This window comes from Geospiza fortis, unplaced genomic scaffold, assembly GCF_000277835.1.
Source record: "Geospiza fortis unplaced genomic scaffold, GeoFor_1.0 scaffold330, whole genome shotgun sequence".
NCBI classification, from domain to species: domain Eukaryota; kingdom Metazoa; phylum Chordata; class Aves; order Passeriformes; family Thraupidae; genus Geospiza; species Geospiza fortis.
Genome location: NW_005054400.1, coordinates 1,927,504 through 1,939,136, shown reverse-complemented (window position 1 = coordinate 1,939,136; position 11,633 = coordinate 1,927,504). Strand labels below are relative to the sequence as shown.

The window sequence follows — 11,633 nt, the reverse complement described above, 5'->3', positions numbered from 1 at the left end:
CACAGGGCTGAGCAGCACTGGGAGTCTCCACACCAGCTTTGCTGCCAGCCTGCAGCATTCCCCTGACATCCCTGCTGGTGCTTCTAGCAGAGATCAGGCTCTGCCTGAGAGCCCTCCATGTGTGGAGCTCAGAAAGGCATTTTGCAATGGAAACAGCTGCCTGAAACACGCCACCCATTTTCCAGTGAAGTATGAAGCAAACCTAGCTGGCAAGCCGAGCTATTTCCTCCACAAAGTGTCACCTTTCAGCCTTGTTTTCCACTAAAAGTTGTGCATCTGTGCCCCTGCTGTAGCAATGTCTCAGGTTACCAGAGTGACTGGGCTGCTGTGACCCAGCTGCCACAAACAAATCTGAGGTGTCAGGGAGAGTGGACTCAGTTTTGCAGCTCAAAGTCCCAAATATAGCTTGTAAAGGATTTTTTTCCTTCAAGAGACCTTAGCAAGCTTGCAAGCCTTGGGATCCTTTAACTTCTGCAGGATTCCATGGGGAGGGATGTTTGCTTGCTAGGAGCTTTGCCTTTGGCCAGACAGGGACAGTCTGAGAGGGGGAAGGAGGGCTTGAACCTTCTTGTTCCCCCAGAAGGTGCAGCATCTTCTGCCCTTTGCTGGGCCTGGAAGGACTGCTGCTAATGTGTAAATCTTCTGTCCAACTTTGTGCATATGGGTGTATATATATATATTTTTTTTTCTGCTTTATCAAAGATCCTGCCAGTTGAGACAGATAAGAAACCTCAGGGAAAACAGCTCCAGACCCGAGTTGATTATCTACTGAAACTGCTGAAAAAAGATCTGGACAAGAAAGAAAACATGAAAGATGGGGAAGAGGTGAGATGTGGCTCCTTGATTCTGGGGGTTTCAGGGTTGGCTGATGGCAAGAGACACCCTGTGTTCCCTCAGTTCACCAGACATCATTTCTATGAAGGAATATGGACTTGTTGTCTGATTACATTGTGATAATTCTCATTTAAATGATAATTAATAAAGGGCCGGTTATTACTGCTCTTACTGAAGGATTTGGGCTCATCAGGTTTCCTGCCAGCCTGGAGGACCTGCAGCTGTTTGCATAATGTTCAGGAGATGGGAAATGTCCCCAGGAAGCAGCTGTAGCTATTTGCTTTCCCTGACTTGTTCTATGTTTTTACCAGGGCAAGCTAAAGAAGAGGAAACCACGAGTGAAGAAAGAGAACAAGGCTCCCAAAGTCAAAGATGAGCATGGGAATGAACTCTCCTCTCCTCGGCACTCAGACAACCAGTCAGAAGAGGGTGAAGTCAAGGTGGGTCAGCCTTGGTGAGCAGTGGCTTTTCCAGGTTTCCTTGGGCTCTGCTCTTACTGCCCAACCTCACCTTGGGAAGCATTCCCATCAAAGCCCCCAGGAGTCAGAAGCACTAAGAATGAATTCCCACAGGATTGGCAAACTCACAAAACCACCCATACAGCTATTGGTGTGAAAGAAGGACCTTTCCCACCTATTCTTTCAGCTCAGTGCTTTAAGGGATTTGGGGCATCCCAGAATGGCCACAAACATCCACACATCGACTCAGGGGAAAGGTTGTCTCAGGACAAAGCCCGTTGCCCTTATAAAGGAGAGAAAGAAGAATTGTTTCCCTCTCCTTTTGGGCACGTCAGCCTGTGGTGAAGCTGGAGTTTACCAAGGTCATGCTGTTGCTTAGAAAATGTTCAGACTTTGAGTGGTTTGGCTTGCAGTCTGAGGCTTTTTGTTCGTGTGCTGATCAGTATCTACCTCAGGGGCTGATCGTTCTGGAGTGCAGCTGGCACAGGAGAGCAGGGCTGCTCTGCAGCTTGCCAGCTTGTCACAGAGTGGGGCTGCTCTGGTTTTCATACCCTTTTGTCACCTTTGGGAGGATGGCAGCTGCTTGAGCAGGGCTTGATGTCTGCTTAAAGAGGTGTGAGGGTAAATCTGGATGGACCTCAAAAGTTGCCTGTGTTTTAAGGATGTTTTATGGAAGAAAATGTACATGAGGCGAGGGACTCCAACTTTGTGCTGTGACTGATATTCTAGGAGGATGGCTTGGACAAGAGCCCAGTGAAAAAGAAACAGAAGAAGAAAGAGAACAAAGAGAATAAGGAAAAACAGACATCCTCTAAGAAAGAAAAGGAAAGCGATAAAGAGAAAAAGAAGACAAAAGACAAGAAAGAGAAGGTATGTGGTACTTTCAGGAGCAGCATGATAGGAGGACAAACTGAGCAGGACAAACTGAGACTTAGGATTCATTGAAGGCCTTGTGGGATGAGGGGGTATCCCTTTTTCAGCCCTTCTGAATTGCCATAAAAAGTAGAAAAGATGGTATGTCCTAAAGCTCCATGGAATGTGACCAAAACGGAAGAGATTTTGTCAGGCTGCCTTTCAAGTACAGCTGTCCCTGTGACATGGATATGGCCACAGAGCTGATGCTAAGGAAAGAGCCTGGAGCACTCAGATCAAAGTTCTGTCCAGCTGTGATTTATCACAGGGTTGGCAGGTCCTTGTCTGTATTCCCCTTTAATTTAAACTCACCCAAATGACCCAAGTGTCTGCACCATCAAGACTGTAAGTTGTCATTGTCACTGTTCAGGACTCAACAGAATGAGTGTTTCAACATCATTGGTATGCTGGAGACTCAAATGTCTCTTGAATTTTGGGTACAACTGCCCTGAGGCTGGGTGCAAATTGGAAGGGGGGTAAAAGCTTCCATGATAATGACCTGAAGTACCTGTCCAAGGAACAGGTATGTACTACATGCCCAGTGTGTTTTGACACTGAGGTCATAAGTGCAAACTAAGAAGTTTTGTTGCCTATGTAGGGGAAAGTTTGCTTTCTAGAGATTTTTGGTGTGGCTTTGACTGCAAGTAAGTCATATAGGTAAAAATGTACATGAGTGTGAATATCGTATTCATGTCCAAACTGTTGGCTCTGACTTCTCCCTGCTCCCTCGTGGATGACATAAAGTTAAACAGAGCCATTGCAGCTCAACAGTTGGAGATTTTGGGAGGAAAGTTGTAGGAACAGTGCCCAGGTTTAGCAGCTGCCAGTAACAATAGTGTGGAGGTTGTTAGCTGGGTCACTGGGGATCCTCCATCCTGGCTCATCGCGTGATCTGTGTAATTTGTCCTTGTGAAGCCTAAAGGTGCAGAGGCCAAATCTGGAAGTAAAGGGAAGAGATCACAGGGTCCTGTCCACATCACTGCAGGGAGTGAGCCAATCCCCATTGGAGAAGATGAGGATGATGATCTGGACCAAGAAACATTCAGCATAGTGAGTATTTTCTTTGGGAAATGGGAGGGCAGTGCTGAGAGCCCAGCGAAGTTACAGAACACCCTGCAGCCTTACATTCCCTCTCTTGTAGAAGCCAAGGAGCCACTGAAGCTCTTTCAGGCAAGGAAATGCAGGGGAGTTTTGAGGGTGACCTTGTTGGAGGTGCAGAGCTGTGTAAATGCACTCACAGCAAACATGCCCACAAGGCTCGTTGTAAAAATTGCCTTTTAGTCAAAGTTGTCATGGAAGATTCTCCTTGGCTGAAATATCACTTCGTAAAAGCAGTTCTCTCAATGCAATTTGAGAGAATTCTGTATTTGCTGCAGGTCCTGTGGGGTTTTTTGTCTTTTTCTTTAACTTTCCTTTTGTAATGTACAAAAGATCCAGGCAGGCAGGCAGAAAACCTGTCTGATTCCCCATCTATGCGCAGTGTTGATGTGCCCAGGCCGAAAAACATGGTGCTTTCATCTCATGTCTGCTAGTTTTGGTAAAAGCAAGCATTAAAGTGACCAAAGATGAGATTGGACAGGAATGAATTGAGCAGTTTTTCAGCTGGGGTGGCTGGTTCAGTGTGTGGAGGCTTGGATACACTTCCATGCAGGGGCAGACTATGTGTGGTTACTGCTTGCAAAGCAAATTGTTCCCTCCTAAAAGGCAGGGGCAGTGGAGGCGGGGAAAATAATGTCTTTTACTGATGATTGTCTGCAGCTTGTCTAACAATTTGCTATTTTATAGCTGATTTCTCCTTGCCTAATGGCCAGATAAAGCTAAACGAGCTTCTTTTTGATTAACAGGGCAATGATGTAGAGCCCTCTGCCAAATTAATCACTTTCTCCTCTCTGTTGTTCTTTCAAGTGCAAGGAAAGGATGAGACCAGTCAAAAAAGCACTGAAGCAACTTGATAAGCCTGATAAGGGACTGACAGTCCAAGAACAGCTGGAGCACACACGCAACTGCCTCCTGAAAATCGGTGATCGAATCTCTGAGTGCCTTAAAGCCTACACTGACCAGGATCACATCAAGCTGTGGAGAAGGTGAGGGATCATTTTGTTTTCCTTAGCTGGTGTAGGATATTTTGAAATGGTAGTCAGAGGCTGCTGGATTTTTTGTGGATGGATGGATGTGCCATTTGCCTCTTACTTAATCCATGAAATCTTGTGATTTCTGCTCCACTCAGCCTACAGAATCACAGAATCATGGAATGGTTTGGGTTGGGAGGGACCTTAAAATCACCCAGTTCCAACCCCCTGCCATGGGCAGAGACACAGTTCACTAGACTAGGTTACTCAGAGCTCCATTCAGCCTGAACCTTGAACAGGGATGGTCTTCCATCACCAGTCCCAGGCAAATGTTTTGTCTTCAAGTTGTCCTGGTTTCATTAAAATTTATTCCAAAGCTAAATCACATAAACCTCTTTATTTTACTTTGAAGAATGTGTTTCCAGCCCTCCTGATCATCTTGTCCTGAGCTGAGACTGTTTTGCAGAGAGGGTAGAATGAATTTGATGTTGGTTTGGAAGCCATTGGCAGTTAATGAGCTGCTGTAGCACTTAACAGAAAATGTTCATGTCCTTCTAGGAACCTATGGATATTTGTGTCAAAATTCACAGAATTTGATGCCAGAAAACTACACAAACTCTACAAGATGGCTCATAAGAAAAGATCACAGGAAGAGGAGGTGAGACCTGAAGTGCTTTCCTTTTAATTTCTGTCCTTAAACGTTGCTGCACTGGAAGTGCCAATTCTTTCTGCCTCTTACCATGGGTGTTCTTTGTTGTTGGCACTGTGATTTTCTCAACATCTAAACAGTCTGATTGCATTTGCCTTCTTTTTCATGTGGCATTTCTGGTCACTTTGTCCTGGCTGTCCTGACCAAGCAAAAGCATTGTTTGGTGTGGGATGTGATGTTCAGTTGCCCTGTGGAGTGAAAAGCCTGGGCGTGCTGCCCTGTAGAGATCAGGTGTAGAAGCAGAACTGCCAAACTGTGCCTGTCCTCCACCACGTTTGTGCCGTTCTTGAGCACAGAGTTGGCTCACCTCAAAGAGGCAGGAAAATCCAGAGCCTGGCAGACAAGCCTGGCTCACAGTCCTGCTCTTCTGGTGGGAGAGCAGCTGAGCTGTATCCCTCTGTTGCACCTTGCAGGAGCAGAAGAAGAAGGAGGACATGTCCAGCATGAAGAAGCCGTTCCGCCCAGAGCCCTCAGGCTCCAGCCGCGATTCCGTGATGTCCCAGTCCCACGTGCCTCACAATCCTCACTCCCAGAAGATCCACATGCCCCCTTCACACACCCAGCAGCAGATGCACGGGCACCCCCGGGACAACTATGGCCACCCAAACAAGAGACATTTCAGCAACACAGGTGAGCGCTGGCAGGCCAGGAGAAACCTTTCCTTGTGACCTAACGCTCCTGGACACAAATCCTTCTGGGACTTGTGGCTGCTGAGGCAGAGTGGAAATTTTTCAGGGTAGAAATCCATTTTGATTTGGGTAGAATGTACATCTTTAGGTATGTAGCTTGCTGTGTAGTCTGACTGCAAAAGCCTAGGCTCAGAGAAGCTGCTTCAGTGAAGGACAGAGGTAAGGAGGGGGGAGACAGAAGGTGATAGACAGAGACAGAGACTGCTGTGAGAGCAGGTCAACCTGACCTAGGAATTCTTTCTGATAAAGAAGAACTAGCAGCAAATGTCACGTGAAATTCGTAAAAATGAATATATATGAACCTATTGTGAAATTGTATGCATATGTATTTGAGAAAGGGATAAAAAGAGACCTGAAGTTCCCAGAGGTACGCATGTCATTTTAGGGGAATGATTCCCACGTGCGTCCAGTGCTGTAATAAACACACCGGCTTTACAACTTTCACAAAAGTTGTGGAGTTTTGTTTATCTCCGCAAAACACTGCTCAGGTTTAAAGGGGATGGGATAGAACATACACTGCCACTGTACTTACTGCTGGGCTAGAAAACGTGGTGATGTAGTGAGGAAAAAATGTGAGTAAGATTTGTGAGGATGATAAAGAAATAGCGATAAAGAAATTCAAAGAATAAAATGGGCCCATGTTGTTTAGGGAGGAGAAAGTTAAAGGAGTGTCAATAGCTATTATTTCTTGGAGAATTCAGGGGAGAAAACCATGGGCTTAAACCAAATCATGACAGAGACTCAGAGGTGCTCTTTGCTCACGGCAGACCGAGGAGACTGGCAGAGGGATCGAAAGTTCAACTACGGTGGCAACAGCAACCAGATGTGGGGCGGGGAGCGGCACCACCAGTACGAGCAGCACTGGTACAAGGACCACCACTACGGGGAGCGGCGGTCGCGGGGGGACCCCCACCGCAGCTCCGGCAACTACCGACCAAACAACCTGTCCCGCAAGCGGCCCTACGAGCAGTACAACAGCGACCGCGACCACCGCGGCCACCGCGACTACTACGACAGGTGAGCCAGGGCCTGACTGGGTCTGGACACACAGGGGTCTGCTAAGGAAGGCAGAGCCTCCCCTGAAATGGAAAATGTAAACCCCCTCCCTCCAAATTGGTGTAATTTTGAAATTAAGGCAAAGATACAGGAGCAGGAATAACAGTTTTTTATTAGGGAAGAAAATAAAAAATAAAATAAATAACGCAGTAATACAAAATAACACTGACAGAGTCAGAATATGACCTGACACCCTCTGGGTCAGGTGTTGGCAGCAGTCCCATTAAATGGTGGCTGCAGTCCTTCTGGGATGATAGGTGTGGTTCTGTTGGAGCAGTGATCCTGTAGAAGGGTGTAGTCTTCCTCTGAAGGAAGGCAGTAGTACTTCCAGTGGTAGTGGAGATGAGCCCAGTCTTCCTCTGGGAATCCAGTGGGAAAGACTGCTGGGAATGCACTGAGAAAAGGCTGCATGTGGTGTTCCAAACCTCTGATTACATCCAGGTAGGAGTGCTTGGCTCCTCCCCCTGGGCAGAGCTTCTCCCAGTGGGATGATGTAATTTTATCAGTCACTCAGTGACACTGGGCCATTAACAGAAGATATTTCCCAGAGGAGGGATTGGTTGTGGAAGAGATAAAGGAAAACTAAGAAGGTAACTAAGAAGGTAACTGCTCCACAGATAGGAATAGAATACACACATCCATTTCCAACCTAAGACATTGCCCTCACCTCAGCTGGGCTGGGGGGCGTTTGTGAGGGTTTCTGATCACAGAGGCCAGGCTTCTGGAGCTGATCTCCATCCATTTTTCTCTGCACAGGCACCACCACGATTCCAAACGTCGGCGGTCCGAGGACTTCAGGCCTCAGAACTACCACCAGCAGGATTTTAGGAGGATGTCTGACCACAGGCCACCCATGGGCTACCACGGCCAAGGACCCTCGGACCACTACCGGTCCTTCCACACAGACAAACTGGGCGATTACAAACAGCCCCTCCCTCCATCTCACCCTCCGGTGTCGGACCCTCGCTCGCCCCCCTCTCAGAAATCCCCCCACGATTCTAAGTCACCTCTCGATCACAGGTCACCTCTGGATAGGTCATTGGAACAGAAAAACAATCCAGATTATAACTGGAACATTCGGAAAGCGTAAAGCGACGGAGAGGGCGAAGGGCACGTCCGAGATCCTGGGATTGGTGCGACGGTGGCTGCTTTCTCCAAGCCAGCAACCAGAAACTCTGAACATGCTGCTATCATCTGGCTGGGTCAAGGAGGAATTTGGGGGAGTGGGTGGAGGAAGATTTTCCCTAGCTCTTGATTCTGGTTTAGATTCCCATTTCCTTTCCCCTTTTTTACCATTGAACTGTTCTGTCATGGAACCAGCCTTGCTGCCTCGTTTGTTGTTTTGTTTTTGTTTTCCTCAGTCCAATGGACCCAAGGGAGTTTTTCCCCAGCCAGTGTTTCCTCAGTAGGAGAAGGCAGATTGATGCTGCTTAGGATGGTGCAGAAGGCTGTGTGCCTGCTCTGACTTGATGTTATGTGACAGATGCTGCTTTGGGGTTGGGGATAAACTGGTTGGGCTGGGATTTGTGTGTCACCAGCATGGGGCAATGGGAGGATATATTCAAGGAGGGACAGGAAGGTCCCTCAGCAGCCAAACTTGGTTGAAAGAGGGACTTGATGTCCCTGCAGAATGACTCCAGAGGAGCTGGAGCCATGCTGGTGACAATCCATCACTTTCCTGGCCATGTTATCATTTTCATGTCTTTACCCATTTCAAGAAGCTGGCTCTGCTTTGATCGCTGTTGTGTCCCCTGCAACAAAAGAGGTGGGGGGATCTTCCTCCCATCTCCAGAGCTGGAACTGGCAAATCTTGACTCTGGGGGTAAGTGGGAGCTGGGAAAAAAAGGCCAACAAAAGGCTTAGTTCACTTCTAACTATCAGGAAAGAAATTGGGGTGAGAACAGTATTTCCCAGTGGACAGGGCTCAGGAGTTCATAACAAAACTCTTCTCTTCTGGCATGGGCAGCTTGGGTGGTCCAGGAACTAACAGATGCTGGCTGGGAGGTGCAAGATCAAAAGATGGCTCTGGGGATACTGGAACTCCTAATCTTCCTGCCTCTGGTCTTTGGGCAAATCATGTCTCTCTGTGCTTCACAAAGCAGTGATCACAAACCTTTACTGTAAATGAAGGATAGGGGATGGTAGAGCAAAGTGAAATAGGAATCAGTGGAGTGATCACTGCTCAGGGAATGGTCACCTTTCCAGCAGTCAGCAGTGACTCTGAATTGCTAAAAGTACCTGCACTTACAGACCTTTTGTTTATCTAAATTGGAAATGAACCTGAGGACTTAGCACCTCAGTGAGCAGGGACAGAATGAGGAATTCAGGACTGATCTGTAAAGATCCTTGGAGCAAATGTCTTAGAGCCCAGCATGGCAGAGGGAAAAGAGAAATATGCAGCCCAGCTCAGTGAACTTCAGGGCAAACACTCCAAGTATTCAAACCACAGTATTTGATGCAAACCAGCGTCCATCCTGGACACTGGTGTGGTGAGGGGTTGGTTGTGCACATCCTGCTGGCCAGAAGCACCTTGGGTGATTATTTTTCAGAGGTTGGAGTTCCCTGGAGACCACAAAGGCTGCTCTGGGCGTGGTGTCTGGGGCTGCATCACCACCCAGAGCTCAGTATTAAAGACCAGGCTGTTCCAGACTCCGGTTTGGCAGGGCACAGAAGCTGGGCCTCCTATGAAGATGCCAGTATTTGACTCTAATAAGCTGTGATGTCCCTTCCCCAAAGGACTGAGGGCAGATGGGTGTTCAGGGCTGGCTTCCTGACTCCAGGCAGTGCCTTGGAAGGTGCATGCAAACTGACACTAAAACTCCTCCATGCAGTGTATCCCTGGAAATCTGCTGCCATCACTCCTCCCCATCCCGCTGCTCCAAGGGGACGCACGGGAAGTGCTTTGTTCCCCTTTTGTTTTTATGTTGCAAGATTTCCACCGAATTCAGGGCAGTTTTGTTTCCTTAGGGGCACCTGCTGCCCTGATGAAGTGTTACACTTGTGTTTACCTGTGCAGGGTGAGGTGAAGGCAAGTCTTCCACAGTCCCCCTCGGAGGGGTGGGAGGTGTGGAGAGAGCACCTTTCCGTGGTGTTTCCCACTAAGCTGTGATTGCAGGCTGTGGTGTTCAACAAAGAGGTCCTTTCTTTTCAGAGGTATTAGCTTTTAATGTGAAAATGGAGGCAGCCTCAGAGGGGCAAAGAGAATTGCTGTTTTTGTCACGGTGCTGTCACGGTGGGAAGTTTGTGCCATACTCGTGTAGCAAAGGCAATACTGGCAACCAGCGTGAGGGCTGGTGCAGGAGAACTTTGGATCCCAGCAAGAGGCATTTTCTGTGTTGAGATGTGGGGGTTTCTGCTTATCCCAGCTTCCAGGCATGAGGCTGGTTGGGATTTCCTTTTTGTGCAACAGCAAAAGCTTTACCCATATCCACTGGAGAGCTGTCCCCACTGTCACTTTAGCCTGATGTTGGAGTCACATCATGTCAACTCATGATGGGTGAATGTTTGCTGGGTTTGGCTTTAGTGAAGCTGGAGAAGGAGATTTGGGAGAAAGTCTTCCCTAAGCACACACGCACACACACACACTCATGCATTTTATGTCCCCTCAGCATAGGGACCATAACCAAACACAGTCACGGGGACAGGAGTGGGATCAGAGGGGGCACATCCACAGCCATAAACTTCCCTGTGGTGTTTGTGACAGCTTTGGTACAGCTCTTCCTTCCTAACCAGCTGTGGGATTCCCTCCAGCCTCTTTGCAGAAAATAGCAGTAACTTGCTGGGGTTCAATTAAAAAAAAAAAAGAGTTTTTCAGCCTGACCTCTTTGGAAATGGTGTAAAGTTATGAGTTCACATGGTGGAAATCCTGCAGACCAAAACTTGCTGTGGGGACAGGCGATGTAGTCCCAACCAAAATGGACACGGAACCGAGTGCTGAAGTCCTTGTGTGAATGGTTTGTGATCCACACAAAAATATTTTTCTGCTTTCACCCATTTCCTCCCCACCTCTGCCTCCCCTCTGGGGAGAGAAGGACTCTTACTGTAAAAATACGGACTTTTAAACCTGTTGACTAAAAACAGTAATTAATATTAATTTATATTTGTGAAAGAAATGCCACTGTCCTAGTGATTTCTGATGTAAATATGTTGTTTATATAGTATGTATGAAATTTTCCTACATTGTAAAACTGCTGTACTTTTGATTCTTGTATATTAAAAAGTGTTACTGAGATTTTCAGAAGGGCCCCAGCGTGGTATCTCTGGGGGCTCCTGTGGCAGGTCTGGGATCACAGGGCCCTTTCCTGCCAGCCACAGCCAAGCCACCAAGGATATTTTCACTGTGCAGGAATAAGCATGTTCTGCTTGGCTGTTTTTACATAGTTTAACAGTCTGTGGTGATAGAGACTTGGAAGCTTCTTCAGATGGGGAATTTCCACCTGATCAGAAGGAGCTGTGCATTCTCCAACCCAGATCCACCAGGATTTCACTGGGATGATACTGATGATTATGTGTTTATCCCACCTCCACGTTTTATGGATCTCTGAGGATGTGTAAATTTTCTTTTTTACATTTTCTGGGGAGAATTCCCCTTTCTCTGGGAGAAGTGTTGCTGCTGCTCCATCAGTGAGTTCTCCTCTCTGTCCCCAGCCCCTCCTGGGCAGGATGTGCCTCTCCCCAGGTGGGATGTGAAGGCATCCAGTGGCTGCTTTGGTTTGGTCTTTACCCTCCACTGCTCACACTGAGGCCCACACAGAGCAGGGATTGGAGCCGTTTCTCCCAAGTTATAAAAGCTCATTGTAAAAAGCACTTCTCACACCTGCAGCCACTGGGTCCAGCCTTTCCCCGTCTCTCTGCTGCTGAGCCAAGTTTCAGCCAAGAGTGAAATTTCACAGCTGAGTTATATGCT

General features: G+C 47.6%; 1 protein-coding gene across 3 annotated transcripts in view; it reads left to right on the top strand.

Annotated features, from left to right (window-relative positions):
- CHD2 (chromodomain helicase DNA binding protein 2) overlaps positions 1 to 10,964 on the top strand; it is a 54,375-nt gene extending 43,411 nt beyond the window's left edge. For all 3 annotated transcript variants that reach the window (XM_031061132.1, XM_031061131.1, XM_014309079.2), the window contains 9 exons: positions 703 to 825; positions 1,146 to 1,274; positions 2,022 to 2,162; positions 3,120 to 3,254; positions 4,110 to 4,288; positions 4,832 to 4,931; positions 5,396 to 5,612; positions 6,439 to 6,688; positions 7,484 to 10,964. In XM_031061132.1, coding sequence (XP_030916992.1) covers positions 703 to 825; positions 1,146 to 1,274; positions 2,022 to 2,162; positions 3,120 to 3,254; positions 4,110 to 4,288; positions 4,832 to 4,931; positions 5,396 to 5,612; positions 6,439 to 6,688; positions 7,484 to 7,817 — 1,608 coding nt within the window. In that variant the 3' untranslated portion in view covers positions 7,818 to 10,964. The remainder of the gene's footprint in view (positions 1 to 702; positions 826 to 1,145; positions 1,275 to 2,021; positions 2,163 to 3,119; positions 3,255 to 4,109; positions 4,289 to 4,831; positions 4,932 to 5,395; positions 5,613 to 6,438; positions 6,689 to 7,483) is intronic.
- Positions 10,965 to 11,633: the final 669 nt, after the last annotated feature.